We start from the raw sequence: 24,553 nt of genomic DNA, 5'->3' as shown, positions 1-24,553 counted from the left end.
TTTGTCCACAGCCTGGGCAAAGAGAGAAAATACACAAATGAAAACAGAACATTGTGGGGAATGGCATACGTGCCCACAACAGCCCAAGAAACTCTGCCACAGCCCACCCATCATGGACAGTGCTGGCAACATGATCCATGTGGAAACAGATGCAGCCAGTCTCCCACATGATGATGATATAATATATAATATATAATTATAATATAATATAAAAGTATAAATAATTTATTATTTATACCCCGCCCATCTGGCTGGGTTTCCCCAGCCACTCTGGGTGGCTTCCAACAGAATATTAAAATACAATAATCTATTAAACATTAAAAGCTTCCCTAAACAGGGCTGCCTTCATATGTCTTCTAAAAGTCTGGTACAGTGGTCCCTCGACTCACGAAGTACTTGACATACAAAATTTCGAGTTACGAATGGGGGAAAAAATGGCCGCACGCTTACGGTTTTTTCGACATCTGAAAGGAAAACCGTTGCGGTTTAGATGGGGTTTTCTTGGCTTACGAATTTTAGATGTGGTTTACTCGACTTACGAATTTTTCCGTTTCCAATGCATTCCTACGGGAAACCGCTTTTTTTACTTACAAACTTTTCGACCTACGAATGTGCATTCGGAACGGATTAAATTCGTAAGTTGAGGGACCACTGTAGTTGTTTTTCTCTTTGACATCTGGTAGGAGGGCGTTCCTCAGGGTGGGTGCCACTACCGAGAAGGCCCTCTGCCTGGTTCCCTGTAACATGGCTTCTTGCAGCGAGCGAACTGCCAGAAGGCCCTCAGCACTGGACCTCAGTGTCCGGGCAGAACGATGTGGGTAGAGACGCTCCTTCAGATACATATACTGGACTGAGGTTGTCCAGGAGCACATTGCCATGTTTCAATCAGAAAAAAAGACAGCCAAAAGTTCATGAAGCCCTGTTGCACACTTTGCTAAAACACAAGCTCACATGCTCAGGAGATTGTTGCCATTGACCTCTCATGGCCTTAAGCACCAAAATAAAATGTAAACCTTATCTTAAACCATGCTAGCTTTAAACTATAGCTAGAATATATGGAGAATTGTAACTGATGGTTGAATCACTATGCCCATTGTATGGTGTAGGGTCAGGACCCTGTAGCGCTTTTTAGCAGGATGAATTTCTAACGTCTTGTTTGATTTAAATATCATTACATCCAATTGTGAAAAGCCTCACAGAACCTTGACCCCTAAGCCATCAGGATACTACAAGGTCTCACTGAGATGTGTTTGCTTTCCAGTCAAATAAGCCATTTTGTGCTAATTACCTGTCCTGGAGTTTATTGGAATGAGTTTTAATTTTTACGTGTGGTTTTGGGTATTAAAGGGCTACCCTCTGGGCAATATCTTTATAAGTTTAGGCTGTTCAATTACATTTATGTACAACTTCCTTCTGTAATGATTGGTTTTATTGTTTTATAAATAAAAAAAGTTTAAAAATACAGTATTACTTCACTAATACACAATGATGTTCAGGCAAATAGTATGAATGTACCAAAATTTTAATGCTGAAAATTGAAGTGTCTTCAGCAATTCATTTGTGTCATATCTGATAGGTTGCATGTCCAATTGAATGAGAATGCCTGTGATGGCTGTGCTAATTATTTGACTCATGGCAAGAACAAAGATCTCCTTGGGTGTATGTTAATGACCTTACTTCTCAGGAAACATAGAATTCAAACTATACATAATGGTCATGCTGCCCGAGACAGGCAGGTGTGTGCTGCAAAATGTCATGTATTGTTCTTTTGACAAGTCTGCTAATTTTTTTGCTGTTTTCCGTAGATATCTTGGTACTGGAGTACAACGTTGAAGGAAACCAGCTTGTGTATTTCTGAATGAGCCCCAGCTCTGGAGCTAAACATTGTTGTTGTTTAGTCGTGTCCGACTCTTCATGACCCCATGGACCAGAGCACGCCAGGCACTCCTGTCTTGCACTGCCTCCCGCAGTTTGGTCAAACTCATGTTCGTAGCTTCGAGAACACTGTCCAACCATCTTGTCCTCTGCCGTCCCCTTCTCCTAGTGCCCTCAATCTTTCCCAACATCAGGGTCTTTTCCAGGGAGTCTTCTCTTCTCATGAGGTGGCCAAAGTATTGGAGCCTCAGCTTCACGATCTGTCCTTCCAGGGAGCACTCAGGGCTGATTTCCTTAAGAATGGATAGGTTTGATCTTCTTGCTAAACATGAGCCTAGATAATCTGTGTGTTCAACTGTGTGTGGAAACCTGATAGCTGTCATAACACAAGAATACTCTTACCTTTCCATTTTACTTGCTAGAAGAATTGTTGTGGCTGTGCATGTATTGTCCTTGCTGTCCATTCTGCCCTTTTAGGAGTGTCTTCCTGAACAGTGTCCCTTGCAATACTGTGTAACTGCTTGTATAACAGTATAGTGTTTAATGTGATGGCTTTGCCCAGGGGTGGCACGTCCCATTTTGCCACCTGAGATGGAACAGGAATGTAGTAGACCAGTGGTTCCCAACAGGTGGTCCGGGGACCCCCAGGGGTCCGCGAGCTATGCCAGAGGGGTCCGCAAGATGCTATTAGAATAAAAAATATATTAAATATATTTTGTATGATAACAGATATTTTGTTTTGGCCACTTCCTGCATGAGCAGAGTCTAGCGCAAAACTAGAATTAGATAGAGGCAGTAGTTCTGCTGTATGCCGTTAGGTGGCACTTTACAAACACTACTGTTTTGCAAAGAGGCAGCGCGCACATTCTACTAACGCTCACCCCCCCAAGATGCTTTGCGCGCGTCGGCTTCATTTGTGCGCTACTGCGCAGGTACCCTGTCTTCTCCATTCTCCTCCCTGGTGCGCGCCGCCTCTTTGCAAAACAGTAGTGTTTGTAAACAAAGCGTTGTTTTTCGCGGAAGCTACAGTTCGCGTAGTTAAAAATGGACAGTTGGTTAAAAAGTGTTTCGTTAAAACGACAAAGACCTACAGATGAAGAGGAAGAACTGTAAAAAGCGTATAAATATAAAATATAAAAAGACTCTTAATTTGGCTCTCACTTTTTAATTTCAGGATTAGGAATTAATGGGGGTCCTTGTCACAATAGCGGCTTGATGAGGGGTCCTCAAGAAAAATTTGTTGGGAACCCCTGTAGTAGACAGTAGTAAAGCTCAGGCCTCAACTTTTGTGACTACCTTTGTTGCTTGTTTCTTTATTTCTGTTTGTCTTGAACTTCACTGGATGAGGCCCCATCTAGACTATACATTTAAAGCTGTATCATACAATTTTAAATAGCGGTGGCTTCCTCCAAATAATCCTAGTTAAGGTGCAGGTAGGTAGCCGTGTTGGTCTGAGTCAAAGCAAAATAAAAAAATTCCTTCAGTAGCACCTTAAAGACCAACTAAGTTTATATTTTGGTATGAGCTTTCGTGTGCATGCACACTTCTTCAGATACACTAGAAACAGAAGTGTCAGACCCTATATATATACAGAGGGTGGTGGGTGGGAATGGGTGGTGGGCTGATGGGAGTGGTAAACCTGTAGATGGCTGTTAATGGCTGCTGATGGCTGCAATTAGTCCTGGGCTGAGGTGCTAAAGAAAGCTTGATCATGCATAATGAGATAAGAATCCGATGTCTCTATTCATCCCAGGTGCTTCCATGGTTTTAAGCTTGGTAATGATTTCCAATTCAGCAACTTCTCCTTCCAGTCTGTTCCTGAAATTTCTCTGTAATAAAACAGCTGCTTTGAGATCTTGTATAGAATGTCCTGGGAGATTGAAGTGTTCTCCTACTGGTTTTTCAGTATCATACACTAGTGTTCTCCTACTGGTTTTTCAGTATCATACACTAGTATACACCATATAAAAATACAGTTTGAGAAGGGGCGTGAGGTTGTTCACAGCTTGATTTGACATTGGATTATTTGTTGTGTAAGTATACTGAATGCTATTGCCAGTTTGGTGGGGGGAGGCGGAGCAGATTGATGGTGATTTTAAGATGTACTCTGCACAAAGGATGATGACCAAACCAGTGTATTTAAAACAAACTGGAACACACATTACTTATGAGAAAAGGCCTCTAGAAATATCTCTTCCAACTACCTGAAGGCCTAGATTCCTGAGGTGTTTTTTTTTTAAAAAAAAAGATCTATTTTTCATTTGACATTTTGGCAAGAGTAGCAGTGAGTTGAAGCATAATGTGGCTGGCAATGAAGCATTTATATTTCAGGCTGAAGTTATTGTTATGGAAGTACTAAATACAGATTCTTCACTGGGGAAGCAGGTGCACTCTGTGCATGCACACACCATTTATTTCTGAGGCTCAGAATTCTTAATCATGTATTCCCCTGTTCAAGGTAGACCTCTTGGGACAGCATCATGTTTTGATTAAATATTGTCTGCACATTTTCCTTCTCCACCATAAAAAATAGCCCACCATAAGATATTGAGACTAATTATGATTTTATCCTCTCTGCCACAGCTCAGTGTATGAGACAAATTCCAGTTAGAATAATTTTCAAAAACAGGACAAGGCCTTGTTTCGTTTATTCTTCATTAGCTATAGTTTCATGGTCAAAGTGTACCAGTTGTGAGGCAAACACAATTGGTACACTTTGACCATGAAACTATAGCTGATTAAGAATAAACAAAACAAGGTCTTGTCCTGTATTTGAAAATTATTCTATCTGGAATTTGTCTCATTGCTTGAAGCTTTAAACAGTTTGAAGAAATTATAATTAATCTCCTTCCTGGCCTGAGTTCTTGGAACCTTTCCATTTAATCTATTGATTTCACCAAGAACTCCAATTTCTACAACAGCTCAGTGTATGACATTGGGTACATAGTTCAGATGATAACTTAAGTGTGCAGAGCCTATATACATGTATTAGTATGGGAGCATGGACTGCCCCTGCCTGCACACCTCACCCAGGCAAGCCTGTTCCAGCAGATAGCCACACACTGGATTTGCCAAGAATCTGACATGTAAGGTCCAATGTTTGTAGGGCTGAATATCCAGGTTGTATCCCAGATTACTTTTTCTTTGATTTCTGAGTTGGGTTTATTTTAAGGTTACCAGATGTCCCCATTTCCCGGGGGCAGTCCCCGGATTTACAAATCAGTCTCAATACAAAATCCATCGAAGTTGAAAAGTGCCCCCAGATTCACTGAAAAAAATCTGGTAACCTTAGTAATTTTCATGATTCAAGACCTGACCCCCAACCCTCCAATTCAAAATCAGGGACAGGCAGGCTAGATAGACTTTTTATTATGATTATTCCTTATTTATCAGTATTGCATTTATATCCATTCCACCTTTCCTCCAAGGAGCTCAAGGTGGCATGCATTCATTCATTTACCTACGTTATCCTCACAACCACCCTGTGAGGAAGGTTAGTCTGAGAGACAGTGACTGGCCCAAAGTCACACAGTGAGTTTTTAATGGCCAAGTGGTGATTTTAACCCTGGTGTCTCAGGTCCTAGTACACTTAGTATCTCTCTATTCCACATTCTGGGGAAAAGATAAAGAAGTGAGTAAGTGGGGAGAGGGTAGAATATCTTCCCATAGGTCTGGAAATTTATGGGGTCCCTCGTTAAGGCCTATGTGGCACCTTTAACTAATTCAAGCTGCAATCCTATGCATAGCAATCCCCGTGCAATGTAGTTATTGTGGTATGAATCTGCACTTAGCACATTAAGTGCCTTACCTTGGTTTAAGTATTAAAAAACTTCAATGCTTAAGTGTCCACTCTTTCTTCGCAAAGGGTAAGGACAGGGGGAGAACCAGAACAGGTGGAGGCAATGTAACGTTTCTCAGAGCAGTGAAGCAACTGAGAGCAGGAAGCTCTTCTGAACCAACTTTCTGTTTTGCTAAGTACAACTGTACCATAGTATCGAGGAGGATGGCCAGAAGGCATGAACAACATGGGCATGCTTCTGTGACCTAGGAACCCTACCCAGTCCATGGTCACTGCCTACGTATGCTATACATTGATAGTGAAAAGTTTCATACTAGAAATATATTGGGTGGAAATCCAGGCAACCATCACTCCTCTTAGTGTTGTGCCATATGACTACATAACGCTTCCATGTGCATTTGTGGTGGGAACTTATAATGGAATTAGTCACAATAGTTCAGGAACCTCATAGTGTGTAAGAGGTGCACATATGAATTCTCAGCTGTAAGTTGTAGTTGAATTACCATAGTATAATGGTATATGGTTGAATTACTACAATGGTCATGTGAAGTGCCACTTACACCTGATCAGTGCAGACCTGCATGTTTTAAGCGTGTCTACCCAAAACATGTATAAAATAGAGGTTATGTAGAGATTTAAAGGGGCAGAGTTTCAGCCAGAATTATTTTTCAACTGTTGGATATCACTGTCTCCTTTGCGTCAAAGTAATGCTGCACTATAATTACAGAACCCATTGAAGGGCAGGGGAGATGGATGAATGAGAAAGCGGGAAAAAGCTGCCCGTGCAACATTCCTGGTTTACAGCAAATCTAGTCTCCATTTGTTTTACAATATGCCTGATTTTGGGGGAGGGAGAAAAAAACGATGTCACGGGAAACCTGTAACCAAAGGAAGAGAAGGGGCACCCCAATACAATTAGCTAACTTGGGGTGGGTAGTAGAGGATCAACTTACCATGAGAATGGGCCTTCTTTGCTTCCATTTTGCTTAACTTAAAAAAGTTGGTGACAGTTTTAAAAAGTTATTTTAAAACATTTTAAAAGAAACCTAAGCAGCCACCCACAACCACAATGGGAATTTCCTCCCTGTAAAACAATTGCCACCTGCAAATGATGTAAAACTGTTACAGTATAGGCATTTCAATCTATCTCTGGTTACAGGTGGGTAGCCGTGTTGGTCTGCCATAGTCGAAACAAAATAAAAAAATTCCTTCCAGTAGCACCTTGGAGACCAACTAAGTTTGTCATTGGTATGAGCTTTCATGTGCATGCACACTTCTTCAGTATCTAAAGATACTTTCGTGTGTATGCACACGAAAGCTCATACCACTGACAAACTTAGTTGGTCTCTAAGGTGCTACTGGAAGGAATTTTTTTTATTTTGTTTCAATCTATCCCTAGTTTAGGTATCAAGGAATATGACCTCTGACTAAGCCAGTGGTTCTTTGCTATTTTCTACATCCCTGCAGTGCATGAGTTGCATCCATCTATGTGTCTCTGTATGTGTTGATGTCCCCTCCAGAATTACCCAACCATTGTGCTTGTACCACCATTACCCACACTTATTAGCATAACAATTGTTGTCAGGACTTTTTACTGCCACTGCATTTCAGTTTCAGTAACAGATATTTAGAAAATAAATACAATATTTAGAAGTCGAAAAAAATTCCACCAGGAGTTACAGTAACTATGCAATAAAATTTGGTTGATTAGAGCTCATCTTTAACATTGCGATCTTTTTTCTTCCTTTTTTCTTTCTTGCCTTCTTTTCCTTTTGGTTCCTCGTTTTCATTAATTTTTTTATACACAACATCTTGTCCCTGTCTTCTCTTCCATTCTCTCTCCTGTTTATTCAAACAAGAATTGTAAAGCATGTTGGCAAGATGAAAAACTATGTTAAATATTAATATAAATAAGCTGCAAATAATTTATTCAATAGTATTCCATGTGTTAAGACCAAATGAAGGTTATAGGAATACATTACCTCGAGTCAATTTTTTTAAAAAAATGTCATAGCCTGAATATGAAATGCAGACATCTACTTCTATAAGTTTCCGTAAGAGATTTGTTTTTGCAATCTGCCTCCCTTTCCTTCTTGGCAAAGAGGGCCTCAAACTGAAAATGTAGATTCAAGCCTTAACTCTGAAGATATTTTCTAAAGTCACTATGAAAACTCCTAATAAGACCTGATGCAACACTGAAAATTTTCCCACCCTCAGCTATTTTTGTCACTTTCTTTAGTGTTGTATATACCTTGCTGGACTTTTTGCTACATTTGTCCATTTATTCCTTAGTTTTCAGTGAGTTCTTCATAATTTCGAAAGAATTTAATCCTTTAACACCTAAAGGTTGTGTTTTTCAAGCAGATCTTAATATGTTTGGAACTACATCAGTTTTGTTTCTTACACTGTAATAATGGAAGCATGCATTTCTACAGTTCTTTGCTGGCTACTTCTATGTATAAAAAGTATTATGTACAGTAGATATAGTATTGATTTTATGACTCCTGTTAGTGCTCGTTATGGTTAACTAAACTCTGCAGGATGTGCAGTCTAATAATTATATGCATGTTTACTTATTATTATTAAGTAAATCCTACTATGTTCAACAAGATTTAATCCTAGGTAAGGGTGCACAGGATTACAGCTTGCTCAAACAAGACTGACTGAACTTAACAAGATATAGTATCAAGCAGATATGTGTAAGGCTCAGGCTATAAGGAACTTGGGATATTTCTTGAATAGTAATGGAATATTGTGTACCCTGGGCCATCTTAAGCTTATCCAGTGCCGTAGTGCACGGATCCTTCCAGCACCCCCCACCGCCACGTTTCCCTTCGGGCCGGCAGCAGCTGGAGGGAGGCTCCTCCCATGGGACGGAAGCTCCAGGCCACTAGCTTCTATGGCTAAGACGCCCTTGCATACACTGCCTCCCTGATACAAGTTTCCCAACCCAGCCGAGGGAGGGAGAGCACGCAGAGTCCAACAACCTCAACTGCTTGCCCTGCTTTGCAACGAGAGAGAGGAGTCAATCACCACCACCCCAAAAAAACCGGGGCGCTTTAATTGCGTGCGACACTTGCCCAAACTGGAGATTTGTTACTCGTCCCCATCAACATTTGGCGAGCGCTTTTCTGCTGCAGTAGAAGCAAACAGGGCAGCAATAGGGAGGGTGTCACACAAAAAAAAGACCAGCAGCCCCCTTCTCTCTCTCTCTCTCTCCATCACTGGAAAGGGATTGTGGAGCCAACTCGCCAGCAGGCGGCTGCCAGCTGGAGTGATTGAAAAGCGCAGGAGGAGGAGGAGGCCCCAGCTGAGCGGAGTTGGCTGGGCTGCTGCTGGGGGCTTGGCTCGGCTGGTGCACTGCCCTGGGGCGGCAGAGGAGGAGCGGGCAGTGGCGGGGCTGCAGTCTGGAGCAGAGTGCGGTTCGCCCACAACGAGGGCGGCTCTGCTGGAGGGCGGCTCCTCCCACAGGGAGGAGGCTCCAGCCTCGGCGCTGCATGGTGGAAGCCGGCGAGGGCGGCGCTGCTGGAGGGCGGCTCCAGGCGCGCACGGCATGGCGGAGGCGGACGAGAGTGGTGAGCTTATGCTGGGAGACACAGTGTCCAGCCTCCGCCTCTTACACGGCGCCCTCCAGAACTTGGCGCCATGGGTCCCCGCGCCACTAGCCTCTATGGCTAAGATGCCCCTGTGTGTACCCTCACAAATTATGCTTGCGCATACTTACCCCCATTCAGGCCACTATGTAAGTTGTAAGTTCACAACTTACCCCCGTTCAGCCACTATTCTGTAGTCCTTCAGGCCCAAGGATGATGTACCTGAGACCAGCTAAGATACCTCATATTATCCTGGTCCTGTTTTACCTTATGAAGCATCTGAGCCTTACTGTATTGCTAGAGGAATTCTCATGTGAGCTAATGATGACAGCAACCAACAGCCTGGATCAATTCACAGGATTCTTCTGCCAATGCAGTAGGGCCCCAGGTGCTTCATACGGCAATCATAACCAGGTACTGGTATCCCTGTATACAACTCTGTGGTTAGGGGGCCAAGTGACCTGTGCTGGGAATGCCTTTTACCAACTTTGTCTGGTATACCAGCTATGACCATAACTGGATCGTGATAACTGTAGTCCATGCATAAGTAACCTCAAGACTTGATAACTGCAGTATACTCTATGTGGGGAAGTCCTTGGTCCTGGTCTAGAACCAGGTAGTGCAGAATGTAGTGGTGAGACTGCTGCAGGATTCAAGGCTCTTATGCTAATTATACAAATGCCTGGACACCTGGAGCTGTGCAGGTACACTAGCAGAAGCCCTTCAGCACCATCTCAATGCAGCCACTCTTGTATGGTGATTACATTACTTACAAATGTGGGACCCCACATTTCATTCCCAGCATCTTCAGCATATTGTTCATCATTTGTGATAAGAAAATTGTCAAAGATTGTGCCAGACTTTCCCTGTTGGAATTAAAAAGGTAGAAGGGAAAAATGAGTTACTGAAGTAAACACAATCTAGCTAGATTTGCGAGCCATACATGATAATGGAAGTGCAACCATGTGTACTCCTAAGTAATAAGGCCTGTTGAATTCAGTGACACTTATTATTAGTTAATGGAGTTATGGCCGCTGCCTGAATTTAACACCATCAAGAATGGTGCAGCCTGGCTTCATCAGAAAAAGCTCACAATATAAATTGGGTATAATATAGGATACAATTATTAAAGGTGATGCAAACCCCCCAAAAAACCTATGGGTAGAATTCAATGTCAGACAGAGCAAGTTCCTCTCTTCTCCCACCACATGCTGTTCTGGGGTTTTTCCTCGCTTCCTTCCATCCAATTTTAAGGGGCTGACAAGGAGAGGAGGGGGGGAACCCCATGGCACAAGTTGAAGTCCTTGCGCAGGGCTTCTGCTGACGGGGCTGGTTATGTGAATCCTGCCCTATAGCTACAATAGAATGCTGCAAGAAAGGGTTTCTAGAAGTGTATACAGAAGGCTGTATTATTTTCTTCTCAAGACTGTATTCAGTGGCTATCTATTTAAAATAATTTATTTCCTGCTGCATACTAAAATAATATAAAATATGAACAAGCAATAGAAAATGGCAGCATGCATACAGTATATAATATTTCATTGTTCTTGTTTTGAGGAAAACTTCCTAGCTCACACATGCATAACATATTAACCAATTCCTTCAATCAGAAATTCAACATTTGGTGATGGAAGCAAAATATATACAGTCCCAAAGCTGTTGCTTCATATCTATATTTTGTTTATATTTATTCTAATATGGTCAACATCAAAAAAACCAAGATCATGGCCACTGGTTCCATCACCTCCTGGCAAATAGAAGGGGAAGAAATAGAGGCAAGTTTTACTTTCTTGGGCTCCTTGATCACTGCAGATGGTGACAGCAGTCACAAAATTAAAAGACGCCTGCTTCTTGGGAGAAAAGCAATGACAAACCTAGGCAGCATCTTAAAAAGCAGAGACATCACCTTGCCTACAAAGGTCCATATAGTTAAAGCTATGGTTTTCCCAGTAGTGATGTATGGAAGTGAGAGCTGGACCATAAAGAAGGCTGATCGCCGAAGAATTGATGCTTTTGAATTATGGTGCTGGAGGAGACTCTTGAGAGTCCTATGGACTGCAAGAAGATCAAACCTATCCATTCTGAAGGAAATCAGCCCTAAGTGCTCACTGGAAGGACAGATCGTGAAGCTGAGGCTCCAATACTTTGGCCACCTCATGAGAAGAGAAGACTCCCTGGAAAAGACCCTGATGTTGGGAAAGATTGAGGGCACTAGGAGAAGGGGACGACAGAGGATGAAATGGTTGGACAGTGTTCTCGAAGCTACAAACATGAGATTGACCAAACTGCGGGAGGCAGTGGAAGACAGGAGTGCCTGGCGTCCATGGGGTCACGAAGAGTCGGACACGACTAAACGACTAAACAACAACAACAAACAACAACAATCCAGCTATATCATAATCTTCTAATCTCAGAGGCCATTCTCTTCAAATTATCTACTCCACAATAACCCTACTTCAGAGTACATGGTATGAAGGTCACCACTGAAGCAGATTCTATAGATGACCATGCAGCCATTTGAATTAATTGCAAATGCTGCAAGTGGGAAACACAATATATCATATTTTCAAAATGAATGGGCTGCTAATGCAATTTTTCTCCTAGATGAGTGAATGATTCAAATTAGAAAATTGGACAGCTTTTCCCTCATAATGGTACAGAATACAACTAGACTCTGTCATAAGAATTATCTTTCCAGTTAAGGAATTAGTTCTGCAAATTGTATAAAATACATACCTGTAAAATTTCTAAACCAATGACACTGATGTTGAAATACTTGTAAAGATTAGGATCAGGTGTGTATTCTGGATTATCAACTAATGGCTGAACCCATATGCCATTATAATTAGGATTTTTGATTATACGAGGCTTCCAAATTCCCTAAAAAAGAACAATTGAGACAAGTTTGAAGTGTTTTCTCCCCCAAACCCAATTTAGTCAAAATAAATCTTGGCTAAGTCTAGTGAAACAAAAATAATAATATGGAATGTACTATCATCATCATTTGCTAAATATCTACTGACACATTATAGTTTTGAGAGTGGGCCTTTTGTAGTGATAATGCTAAGAGAATATTTATTTTACAATAGAGAAAACAAATTATATACCATTGACTTGTACTTTAACAATGATTTCACCAGGTTGGGGAAGTAGTGTCCATATGTTGTTGGTTTCTCACCTCTCAACATCCCTTCATTACTACGTTGGCTGGGACTTATGGGAGTTGGAGTCTAGCAACATCTGGAGAGCTATAAGTTCCTCACCATCTTAACTTGAAGATAATATAAGGCTGGGGGGGGGACAGGAATGGAAAGAGGAAGGGGGAAGGAGCTGATGAGGTGTGAATAGAATGGAGAAAGCAAGAAGTGATGGAAAGAGCAGTGAAGGTGGAGACACAATCAGGGATTTGAGAAGTGTAAAGCTGCAACACTAAAGGTTTGAAACTGATAATATAAGGTGGGAGAAAGTTCTGCAAGGACTTAAAATACTATGTGACAATCGTGGTAATGGGAGAAAAGCATAGACAATGATTTCAACAATCAGTAGAGAGTAGGAAAAGCAGACTGGAGACAGCAACTACTTGGAAGTGGTAAATAAAAAAAAAGAAAAAGAGGAGGAATCCAAATCAGTGGGTCAAAAAGAGAGCAGCAAGAAAAACAGAGAAAGCAGTACCTATTTGAGGACTTAGTAAGTGATGGGATGTAGCTGCTTTAAGGGAGATACTGGTTCAAGAGATGGCATTTAAGGATAGGCGGGGGGCTTGAGAAATACAAGCAAAGCCAGATGAAGGTAGATTCAGGACGATTGTGAACCGAAGAGTAGGTAGTAAGATAAAATGCCTCAGGTTTAAGCATGATACCTTTTTGGACCAGAGGGCACACTTTGAATTCTGAGGAAGTGATGTGGGAGCCCGTTACAAAATGGCTGCTATGGGGGTATGGCATAAGACAAGATTAGAGAGTGCAGTCACTGCTGCTCCCTCACCCCTAGACAACCTCACACAAATGCCCTATGTGTGACTCTCCTCACCCCCTCCAAATACATCTATCTCAGAATATCACTGAGAAACCCCACCCTTTAGAAAAGTTCCTCCATGGGTAAAGGGGGGTGGGGGTGGGCAAAAACCAAAAATGCTCAAGGCACCAGGTAGACAATCCTGGACTAAGTCATGCACAGAGACTTACTGAATTCAATGAACTTGACTAACTTAAGTCTATCCGTTTAAATGGGTCTACTCCGAGTATACGACCCCTAATGTTTACCATCTACTGGTAAGTCTCTGCATTTATTATTATGCAGACCTATACCAAGCTTACTCTGTACTCTGGGTTTGGAACCGATGGGGGTGCCCACTCTCCATCCATTTCTTCATCCCAGTCATCTGGCTTTGTGACATTTGGGTCAGGAATTCTTTCTGGCTGATCCCAATCCTACAACAGTAAACATTCAGATGATCAATAAAGATTGTTGTCTCAAACACGCATTTTAGCAGCAAGATAATCCTGATAGTTTATTAAAATGCTTGCTCATTTAATATCACATTAACTGATTAGTAAGATGAGTTCTGTGTTGGAAGAGTAGAAAAATATAAATGTAAATACAGTGGTGCCTCGCTTGACGAATTTAATTAGTACCACGGGTCTTTTCTTATAATGAAAAATTTGTCTAGCGAATCCCATAGGAATGCATTGATTTTTTTTTGCCCATAGGAACGCATTAATTGAATTTCAATGCATTCCTATGGGAAACCGTGATTCGCTAGATGAATTTTTCGTAAAACGAATTCGTCTAGCGAGGCAACCTCCGCTAAAAAAACCTTTCGTTAAGTGGAAATTTTGTTAAGCAGGGCCTTCGTTAAGCGAGGCACCACTGTAAATCAATAAAAATAAGAATTGGTTATTATATTGTTTTCTGTTATCATCTAGCAATTCATATGTTATCACACTTAACAAGCTTTTAGGTTCTGTGGCATTCAACAAAATTCACTGGAACTACTACCAAGCATGGAAATTTGTTTCTATTAATCCCGTGATGCACATATACTGTATTGAACTTTGTGTTGAACCAAAGGTGAACTGTTCTGGAAGCACTGTAAATACCATCTTGATAGTTAATATAACCCCACAATTAATTGGTAGTTGATGTAACAATGAGCTCATGTATGTTTATATTCACTTCTTTGATATAAGGTAATTGGCTTGTTTTGATGTTATCCTTATCTGTGGGCTTGGGGTGCTGGGCTTTAAGCCCAGAAAGGGGAACTATCTACAGTATAAGACTTGGGTATTTGCCTTCTATGCCTTCATCTGGTCAGGTGAAGTAAGAAGCCCTAGCAAAAGTGACATATGCTGCTTTGTGTATAAAGAATGTATAAATGTTTGCTTGGGTGCAGACATTTGTATGTAAAGGCGAAGACAAATGTCATTCAGATGCAGAATTGATTTTAGAGTTTAACCCAACTGAGCCCCAGGCAGGTAAATGATCATATATTGCCTCAGCTCCTCCATTTGTTAAAGGGAAGTAATAATTAGCTACCATTGTGAAATTGACTGAAGTAAGCATTGTTTAAGACAATTATAATAAAAAGGGAATGATGGATCTCAGACTGTTGTTGGAGCAAATCATAGAATTATAAGCACAGCTGCAACACCCACTGACTTAAACTGAGACAAGAAGAGATGGTCAGTGAACAGAATGCAACTGGAGTAGACAGTTTTAATATACTGTACATATATATCTATATAGAAAGAGAAACCATGATACTGAAACTTTACATCTGGTTTCTTGTCCATGGGATCTTCAACAATCTCTCTTTCATCCCAGTAGTCAGGTTTTGCCATATCATGATCAACTATCTTCCTTGGAGGGAGGAAGTCCCAGTCATCTTCTAGATGGCCAGCCTCAGCAACATAATTATCAACTTTCACTTCATATGTTAAATCTGGACGTAGTATCAAAGTGTAGAGATGGGTAAAGTCATCAGTCTTGAAAAATAAAAATAAAGATTATTACACAAGTAGAGAGTTCTTTTCTCATATTTCAAACTGACTGCTGGTTTTTCCTGTTAAATGTTGCAACAGAATATAAACAAAATGGGGGGAAATGGCATACTGATTATCTACTCAATGACTGCTTGAAGAGTTTGGAGGCCAGAAAATTAAGGACATGCCATGGTACTTATTATTGGGTGGTGAGAGCTATTCCCCTTGCTTCTTGGGTTGTGTGTTAAAAGTAAATGATGCCTAGGATGCAAGAATGGCAACCATAATGATTGGTGCCCATCAGCCAAAGTTTGTTCTTGGCTACAGCTTGTGGTTTAGAAGAGCTTAACCATGATCCTGGGTTCAGATGACATATCAAGCAAAACTTTGGCTTAGTGCTGCACCACACTCAGCAAGAAAGTCCATGGAAGAGCAAAGCAGAACAAAGCTCCACTTCAGGAGCCAGCATGTTTGCATGGCCCTGGTAAAAATACGTATCAACAAAAGAAATGGAATGTGAAATCCAGACGTGTAGTCGATTTCCCTGAAAGAAACCTACTGCTCACGTTCTCTCCAAACAAACTACAATCTTGATTCAGATGAAATAACATGCCAATGCTTGTAGCTTGTTGGTCCTGGTGCAGTGTGGTCAGGAGCAGTGGTGAATGAGTTGCAGTGAATGAATTGAGGACTTTTTGAGCAGCATACACTAGCACTTTTCATTAACATTAAACCATAGTTAAACTATCCCTTACTCTCTAACATAATTGTAATATACATTACTATTAGTTTCAAAAACACTACTTGACCCAGACTTCAACTATGGGCTTTTCACTGTTGCTTGTGTGTGGAAAGAAGAATTTCAGCAAGACAGAAAGATACCCCCCCCCCCAAAAAAATACAATTAGTAGAGGAAAACTAGCAGCAAAGATTAGAAATCAACAATGTTTCTCAGATACCAAAAAAATACTGATCATACCTCACATGTGATGTTTTTTTTGATCAAGTAATAATCATCTTTATAGTTGAAGATAACCTGCACTATCTTTTTGTCTTCTCCACATATATCTGGACCTAGGAGAAAACAACAGTGCTCTAAAAACCCAATTGACTTGGATCAGAATTCCACCTGCACAAATATAAGTCAGTTAATGATAGTTTGAACACTGATTTAGAAATTGCTGTTAATAGTACTTTCTTCTTCTTCAAACATGGAAGATGACTTCCTTCCTTCCTGTCCCTTGCAACCAACATTTTAATATTTTAAAACCATTTTAATCCCACTACTTCTAACTCTCAAGACAACATACATGGGAAATGAAAGCGGTTTTCAAAAATTGTAAGTAAGCAAAGTGTTAAGACACATTGATTGCCAGTAAGTTAAAAAAAAAGATGTCAAAAGGGTTGATAGCTACTACTTTCAGTAGCTTTTAGAAAGTTCAGATTTATGTTCATGGTCTATTGCTGTGTATCTGTATTGCTAAATTCAAGACAGTATCAAATGTTGGCACCATACAATGGGGCAGCGGAGGTGAGCTGTTGACTTCATGCCCTGCTTGTAAGCTCCCTGGAAGACTTCACCCTGATCCAGCAACCTTGTTGTCAGCTCATTGAATATACTTTGCAAAACATAAGGAAGCAAAACCAGGCTGTGTTTGCCCATAATACTGAGCCATTAATTACGGTTTAGTAAGCTAACTAGTGCACAAGCTGCATGCTGATGCATGCATCCCATGTGCTCCCATTCTGCTTCTTCCTTAGCTGAGTGGGGAAACAAACCATTGAGCTTAACATTATCCCCAAACCAATTCGTGTGGTTCGTTTCTCCAAATAAACAATGTTTGGGAAGTCAAGAAATTGGCTTCAGATTTTGATTTTTCTGGAGAAAAGCAAACCACAAGAGCTGATTCAAGTGTAATGATAAGCCAGCTGCTCTGTTGTATGTTTCCTCACTTGACTATCGGAGGAGTAAGGTAGGTGCTCTTGAGCTTTGTGCACCAGATAGTTGACTAAACCGTAAGTCATGACAAAACATTGTGTGCAGCCACTGATTCTCACTGATATATAGTGATGCAGATTCAAAAAATATGAAAACAGAAATTTCCTCATAGCGCTAAGCCCAATTCTCTCTTGGCTTGCACTGTAAAAGTGGATATGCTTTGACTACTGACTAATAAGACATGTTGAGAACTTACCAAACATAATATAATATTCAGAATCTTCATTCATAACCTCTTGAACCAGGTCTGCAGAATAAAGTTTAACATAGGCACCACCACAATCGACATGTTGGTCATATTTTACTGTATACTGAAGCACTAACGTCTGACCTTCATTGTTGAAGGGTGGAAACCTTGCTGACACTGCATAATACTTAGTGTCTTCAGTTGCCTTCAGACCTGTAAAATAAATCAAGGATCTAGAACTATGATTTAAATGACTTATTGTACTTTCACAAAATCCTGTCCTTACTCTGGTTATAATAATATAACCGCAAAGACTGTCTGGCATTATGTAGGGTATGATTATTAAATAACCTCTTGCCAGTTTTACTGTTAACAAGAGCAGAAACCACCAATATACAAAATACCACTGTTGATTACTCTGGGAAGTTGGAAACATGCATAAATATGAGTCAAGAAACAATTTACAGAGCCTGTACATTGATTGGGAAATAGACAAAGAGAAAATAGAGATGTCTGGAAAAAGGCAAACAAAAGTTCAAGCACCTATGACCACTGATTGATTGTTGGTGCTTGAACAGAAAGCCCAGTGCAGCTGACAATCAGCTGATCATTGGAGCTTCAAAATGCAGTCAGTCCCAACAATCAGCTGGGATTCGCTGCAAAGCATGCTTCCCATCCCCCCAGAGGAAGCAGTCTGAATTCAGAGTACTGGAAGAAGTGCTTTAAACCCATGTCACTTTCTAGGTAGAGGGGGAAATGCTGTTTTTAGGAGCATTTTCCCTCTGCTGAGACTTTGAAGGGACTCCCTATAACCATCAATTAACAGTCTCTTTGAAGGCATGCTCCCAGCTCCAATCAGCTGATAGTCACTGAAAGAGCTTCTTCAAAAGTGGTTGCCCTAACTACTGATCAGCTTCTTTTTTTAACAATGTCAGGGAAACAACTGGTGGGTAGCCTCCTACTGGTCAGGTCCAGTTCCCCACTCCTGCCTTAAATCTACAGGGATCCAATTTATCATCTTTACTAGCACAGGTGGCTAGGAGTGCCTTTTGTCATTTTAGCTTGACCCTATCTTATGGGAAAAGTAACACTCACAGGTTACATCCGGACTAGGTCATTGTAATGTTCTCTCTATAGATCTTCCTTTACATGTGGCTCAGAAAATCCAACTGGTATAGAATGCAGCCACCAGGATCTCATGTGATCTGGGCATATTGGATCATATTATTCATTCTACACCAATTACATTGATTGACTGTTTATGGGCTCAATTTAAAGTGCTGGTTTGACTTTTAAAGAGGTAAATGTATGGGCTCTCATTACTTGTAGGATCTAGCTGCACCCATACAAATTTGCTCAGACGCAGAAGCCCTGCTCTCTAGCCCACCACTAGGAATCATAATGACAGTTATGTAGATGTTTTGATACCAGACAATATTGTGTCAATAATGGAATAAAAGTGAATGAGGGCATGCATTCAGTCACAAATCTCATTTTTCACAACCTGGGGGATGGAAGAATGCATTATTTTACCTTTATCTTTTTCTCTATCTCCATAAAACCTTCCTGATGCGACACGAAATTTACCATAATCAGATCTATGTTTAGATTGAACCCACCGTTTCTCCCATTCATCTGAAAAAGTGAAAGTAGTAGCAATAAGGTATAGCAAAACAATAACATGCAACAATTATTTCACATTATGTGAAATAGAATGAATATTTTAGGACATACTATGCAAATTAACTCATGGCTACACCACACGGACTTAACAGCCTTATAACAAGCAGTAATTTTCCAGATATTTAATCCACACCCTGAACTGTGGTCAATGTTAACTATGGTTTGTTTAAACCAACAACAAAATAACTTCATAGTTGGAAGGCGAGTTGTTTTAAACCAACAAATCTAAACATTAACCACATTTTTTCAATCTGCATAACACAACAAGCTGTGGTTAAGCAAAAGCAGAAGCAAACAGATTCTGAACCTTTCCTTGTGCTACTGTGCCAGAGGAAGAAAAGGGAAAGAAAGAGCATATGTATCAGAGGCAAACCATTGCTCAGTCTCATCATACTAAACTGTGGTTTAGAGTGATATTTGAATGTGGCCACTGACAAAGAATCATACTAGAGCACTCATACTAAAGCACCTAAGTCTTTCTTAAAGATCATCCAAGTGATGCAACCTTCATCATAGGCATAAAACCTGGCAGCAAACCTAAAAAGGCATTCTTGATATATCTTGAATTACATTTGGTTAAAACCCTACAAAAAGTATTTTACTCAAGAATGCTTGGCTGAATATCACAAAAGCCTATATTTAGCTCCATCTGGAGCTAGAGAAAACTGCTCAATGATCCCAAGAGACTACTTGCTACATGTTGAATCATGTTTGTGATTTGCCTGGTTTATGTCTTGTTTATAACACTGAACATAGGGCTCAAAATTCAAACAAATGTAATATAAACCGGATTCAATTAATTTTCAAGCCATTTTGTAATGGACTTTCAGTAGAAGACTGGTGTCATTTAGTATGTCTTCTGAAGAAAAGGTACAAACAGGCACAATAATACATAATAATAACACCTGTACTGATCTTCCCATGGGATAGAAATAAGAAATTGGAAGAAGGGAGGAAATTGTATGGGAGGTAGATGAGGAAATGTAATATACTCTCTCTTCCTAGGAAACAGCACTAAAAACCTTCAAGACTGATTAACCAGAATCAAACTATTAACCAAACCCAGAAACCTAGTATTTGCCTTTAGCTCCATCTAGAGCAGCACTATAAATAAAATTGCAGTCTGCTTAGGAGTTGTTAAGAAGATAGATTGAAAAATATTGAAATTAGGATACATAGCACAAATTTTAAAGCTGTGCAGTCTCTTATGCAGGGAAACACACTATACTATATCAGGACATCAGTTGCTTCTGAATGTTTCAGAACAGACAGTAAAAACCTTTACTGTCTATGTGGCCAGTAAGGCTACATAAATGAAAGAAGATTTAGAAGTCAACACTTTCCTTCCAGAACAGAGAAACAGCAAATTATCACTTACCTTCATCATCAAACTCTTCTCTAAAATACTCCTTTATTATTGTATGCTGTGGCATCTCTAACATAGTAGAAGGGCTATCATCATTGTCATTGTCAGTTTGTTCTCCAAATACCAGTCCTATCAAGAAGGCCCCTAAGTAAATCAGCTGCATTACTGGTATCATAGGAACTTAGCGTTCTGAAAGTGGTAGGAGGCTTCTTTAAATTGCACTAAGAGGACTACAGTAACACCCCCTCTGAAATATTGTCCCACTTCTCCTAATATACAACCACAACAGTCATCACACTGATAATCATGCTGAACAGAAAGGTCTTTTCCACTGGTTAGAATCCATGACTAATTGAGCTACAAGGACCAATCAGAAGGGACCACGCAATTGCGCTAGCATGGAAACTCCCTGGAATGTCTCAAAGGAAATGGATTCTGAAGACACAGGTGTCTGGATCTAATTCAGATCAATTCACACCCAGCAAGTGTATTGCCTTCCTACTATACTCTTTGAAAGTATTGTTAGCATTCTGCCATTTGAAATATATTTGAGAACGTAGCAAGCAGAACGTTTTAGAATTCAGTACATAATAGCTCACCTTGTTTTTGTAAGTAAATTCATCTCAGTCAAAATAGCCTCAATCCCAACTGAAATGTTACCATTCCCACACTAGATTCCCTTTTGAAAACAAACTAAGTGGTTTGCAGCATTCTAGAAAAGAAAAGAAAAGCTGGTAATGAGCTGTAAGAATTTGACTACATTGTCGTTGTTGCTGTCTCTATTCCACATATCCAGCTACAGTAGTTATCAGTGTGTGTATATCCCACTCACATAAAAAGGAGTAAAGCTGCAAAGCCTTGCATGAATAATCTACAAGAGCAGGAAGTTGATTAGAAACAATGGCCGCAGTCCTAATTCCACTTACCTGGCAGTAAACCATATTTAATTCAGGGGGACTTAATTCTGTGTAGACATAGCTAGGATTGCAACTTTAAGCAGGAGTAGCTAGACTATGTTCCTTCAGGTACTGCTGATCTGTAACTTCTATCATCTGCAACTACTGGTCATGCTGATAAAGGCTGATGGGTAGGTGGAGTCCAGCAATGTGTGCAGGGCCACAGGTTAGTCATCTCTGAACTAAAAGAATTAGAGCAGACACAAACTTTATATCACTGTGCAGACTCACCCCTCTACCATATAATTTCTAAACAAGATTGCAACCAAGCACAGGTGGCTAACCAGAGGACCTCCAGGTTTTTCTGAATTACCACTTCCTTCATCGCTGCTCATTGGTCATACTGGCTGGGGCTCAGGTTTCCTAGTCCTGTTATATTTGGTGACTGTTCACTGCATTTCTCTAATTTGTATAAATCCAGAGTAATTCCAGTCATGCTAAATGTTCAGACCAATCTCACGCATGTTTACTCTGAGGTAAGTCACATGAGTTCAGAGGGATTTTGTTTAGGATTATAGCCTTAATTTATATTTAAAAACCTAATTCCATTGAACATGCTTAGGAGCTGATTAATCATTTCACATAAAAATTATGTTGATTATTATTAATTTGATTTATAAGCAGCCCTTCACCATAAGTTCCCAATTAGTGTGCACTAATTGTCACCAATTTCCAAAATAGCTTCCAAATAATATGTTTTATTCTGACACTGGGGAAAGATGTATTCTGAACCTTTGCAAACTTTCTCAGAGATGAATTAACAGTCACTGAGTGTGCACAGGATTGTAATCCTAAAGTTAAACAGGAACAAATGGCTTATATTCTCAAGTATTCTGACGACACGTAATGCATGGAAGTGTATGCCATAATAAAATTTGCCACAAAACTTTGTTGTTTTGGCCTCTAATATAAATATGGATATGATCATGCTGTGGAGGAGTGGTGTTAGTAGAAAGTTTTTATAGGGATTTTCCCCCATTCCAGCTCTGCAGTCCCAGGAATACTGAACAAAAGGTCTGAGAAATCATGTGCATTCCTTAAGGTCTTTGAAACTATCAACAGTAGTACTGAAGCATATTGCCACATGCCAAGAATAACTCTGACCATTAGTTTCCTGTTTAGTGAACATGATTGCAAAATTGCTGAAATGCACATTTTGCTTCATGGTAAAGAACATACCCCAATTCAACTTTGCACTCTTCTAGGCTTGTCTCCATCCTCCTCTCTGCTGAATTCTACAAGGGAACAACTGAGAGTACTAAGGAGCAGACGGCCAGAGCCACCAGTTGGACTGGCTGTATAGGAAAGCAGGCAGCTGGGAGGCTGGCAGAGGGCAGATTGAGGTTGGCAGGGCAGCGCCTGGCTTACCCTACTGCCCTATCCTCCACTGACGAAAAGCCTAGCAGATTAGGACAATCCAATCAGAGCTAGAATGTCTGCAAAATACCTTTACAGCTCCAGGGTTCCGAGAAAACTCGTCAGTGCTGAGTGAATTCCACATCTGTAATGGGAACAGGATAATAAGCACCGTCTCTATTCGGAGTGACACCCAAATGAAGTTATGTAACTCGGAATGCACTCGAAAGGAGTTTCAACGAGGCTTTCTTCCAGGTCACGTACGTGCAAACAGAAATGCAGCTTTCGGCACTTTTAAGCCTATACTGGCAGCAGCCTTAAATGCTTCGCTATACGTACTTCCCCAAGACTTTTCCAAAAACCTTCGTGCGCCCCCTAACGATTATTATTTTTTGGCCCCCCTCCACCTTGCGTCCCTCAGTACACAAGTCACGCCCCCTCACTCCTTATCTCCTCCCTCTCGTTAGCTGCGTAGGCTGTGTGTGTTTATGTGTCTCTGTGTGTAGTCCCCCCCCCCTTGCCGCGGCCTCCGCCTCTCTCCTCTTTATCTCGCGCCGGCTCAGTCAGGCCTCGCCCGCTCGCGCGTTCTTTCTTTCTCTCCCTCCTCCTCTCCCTCAGCCCCGCCCGCGCGACCGGCGTTCGCTTCAGCGGGGCCGCCTGGCATCCTACCGGCTCCCAAGATGGCGTCCATCATGGAAGGCCCGCTGAGTAAATGGACCAACGTGATGAAAGGCTGGCAGTACCGCTGGTTCGTGCTCGACTACAACGCGGGGCTGCTCTCCTACTATACGGTGCGTATCGAGGGCGGGGGACAAACCGGGAGGACGGAGCTGTGGAGTGGGATGGGATGGGGGTGGGTAGGGAGGGGGGCGAAGCGGAGGAAAGTCAGGCTGCCCGCTTGCCAGGGGTAGGGGTTTCTGAGAGAGGGAGTGTCGCGGTCGCGAGGAAGCCAATAGGGATGGCAGAGTTTTTGGCGCCAGCCAATAGGGTGGTAGCGTTGGAAGATTTATGTGGAGGGGGGCGTGGGGTCGGGCCGCGTTTTAACTTGGGGCGACTGAAGAGGGGTTTTTGTGGGGTGCGCGGAGGCGAAGGGCCTGGTGGTGTTAAGTGTTCTTTACTTTGTGAAAGGGGGAGGCGGGTGTTGGTCTCAAAAGCACAAGCCTGTTTTGGGTCTAGGGGCGGGCAAGCTGTACTCTCCTTGCTTGAGGAAAGAGGGGTTGACTCCTTTTGGCAAGCGAGGTAGAGCTTCCGCGTGATAAACGTTGGCAGCTAAGGCTGCTTTTGTGCCGCATTTGAAGGCGGAATCCAGCCATTCCTCTCTTTCGAAGTAGGGATAGACCAGAAAAGGGAAGTAGCAGTAACTCTCTCCCCCTTTCTGTCAGATGGTGACTCCATCCTGTGCACCCAAACTTGAGAGCAAGTTTCATTGACGTTAGTAAACAAACAAAACATAGGCTCTGCTTATGGTCTTGTTGCCCATTACTGTGTCTCCTTCAGGAGAGACATCTTGATAATTGAAATCTGCACAGCACAGGGGATTAATTAAAAGCGTAGAGAGTTGTCTGGCAGAATCAGACACAAGGTCGAACTACAGTCATACCTCGGTATAAGTACGCCTCGGTTTGAGTATTTTCAGTTTAAGTACTCCGCAGACCTGTCTGGAACAGATTAATCCACTTTCCATTACTTTCAGTGGGAAAGTTCGCTTCAGGTTAAGTACACTTCATGTTAAGTACGGACTTCCGGAACCAATTACAC

At 41.3% G+C, this 24,553-nt stretch overlaps 2 protein-coding genes across 7 annotated transcripts in view; one reads left to right on the top strand and one right to left on the bottom strand.

Moving 5' to 3' along the window:
- Nucleotides 1-7,249: 7,249 nt before the first annotated feature.
- On the bottom strand, nt 7,250-23,604 carry LOC118088720 (calreticulin). 4 transcript variants are annotated; one of them, XM_060276912.1, is made up of 12 exons: nt 23,465-23,604; nt 22,887-22,940; nt 21,410-21,621; nt 20,496-20,612; nt 18,968-19,069; nt 17,444-17,647; nt 16,228-16,322; nt 15,042-15,251; nt 13,584-13,697; nt 12,004-12,147; nt 10,041-10,133; nt 7,250-7,516 (listed from the first exon to the last, which is right to left on the bottom strand). In XM_060276912.1, the coding sequence occupies exons 4-12, from the start codon at nt 20,557-20,559 to the stop codon at nt 7,382-7,384; spliced, it is 1,161 nt and encodes a 386-aa protein (XP_060132895.1). In that variant the 5' UTR covers nt 20,560-20,612; nt 21,410-21,621; nt 22,887-22,940; nt 23,465-23,604; the 3' UTR covers nt 7,250-7,381. The 4 variants fall into 4 exon arrangements, with proteins under 4 accessions (XP_060132895.1, XP_060132896.1, XP_034978596.1 ...); XM_060276913.1 differs by lacking the exon at nt 22,887-22,940 and having other exon boundaries at nt 23,465-23,545; XM_035122705.2 differs by lacking the exons at nt 21,410-21,621; nt 22,887-22,940; nt 23,465-23,604 and having other exon boundaries at nt 20,496-21,071.
- Nucleotides 23,457-24,553, top strand: part of OSBPL9 (oxysterol binding protein like 9) — a 62,294-nt gene continuing 61,197 nt past the window's right edge. For all 3 annotated transcript variants that reach the window (XM_060276911.1, XM_035122700.2, XM_035122699.2), the window contains exon 1: nt 23,457-23,586. In XM_060276911.1, coding sequence (XP_060132894.1) covers nt 23,476-23,586 — 111 coding nt within the window. In that variant the 5' untranslated portion in view covers nt 23,457-23,475. The remainder of the gene's footprint in view (nt 23,587-24,553) is intronic.

This window comes from Zootoca vivipara, chromosome 7 (genome assembly GCF_963506605.1).
Source record: "Zootoca vivipara chromosome 7, rZooViv1.1, whole genome shotgun sequence".
Lineage (NCBI taxonomy): Eukaryota > Metazoa > Chordata > Lepidosauria > Squamata > Lacertidae > Zootoca > Zootoca vivipara.
The sequence above is the reverse complement of the archived record's forward strand: the minus strand, read 5'-3'. Positions and strand labels throughout refer to the sequence as shown.

Excerpts from the sequence above, each read along its gene's own strand:
- LOC118088720 (XM_035122705.2), bottom strand. The coding sequence starts at position 20,658 with ATGATACCAGTAATGCAGCTGATTTACTTAGGGGCCTTCTTGATAGGA. Across the intron at positions 19,070-20,495 it reads AGAAGAGTTTGATGATGAAG|ATGAATGGGAGAAACGGTGG; the intron begins GTAAGTGATAAT and ends TCACTTTTTCAG. Across the intron at positions 12,148-13,583 it reads TTCCAAACCCAGAGTACAGA|GGAATTTGGAAGCCTCGTAT; the intron begins GTAAGCTTGGTA and ends GTTCTTTTTTAG.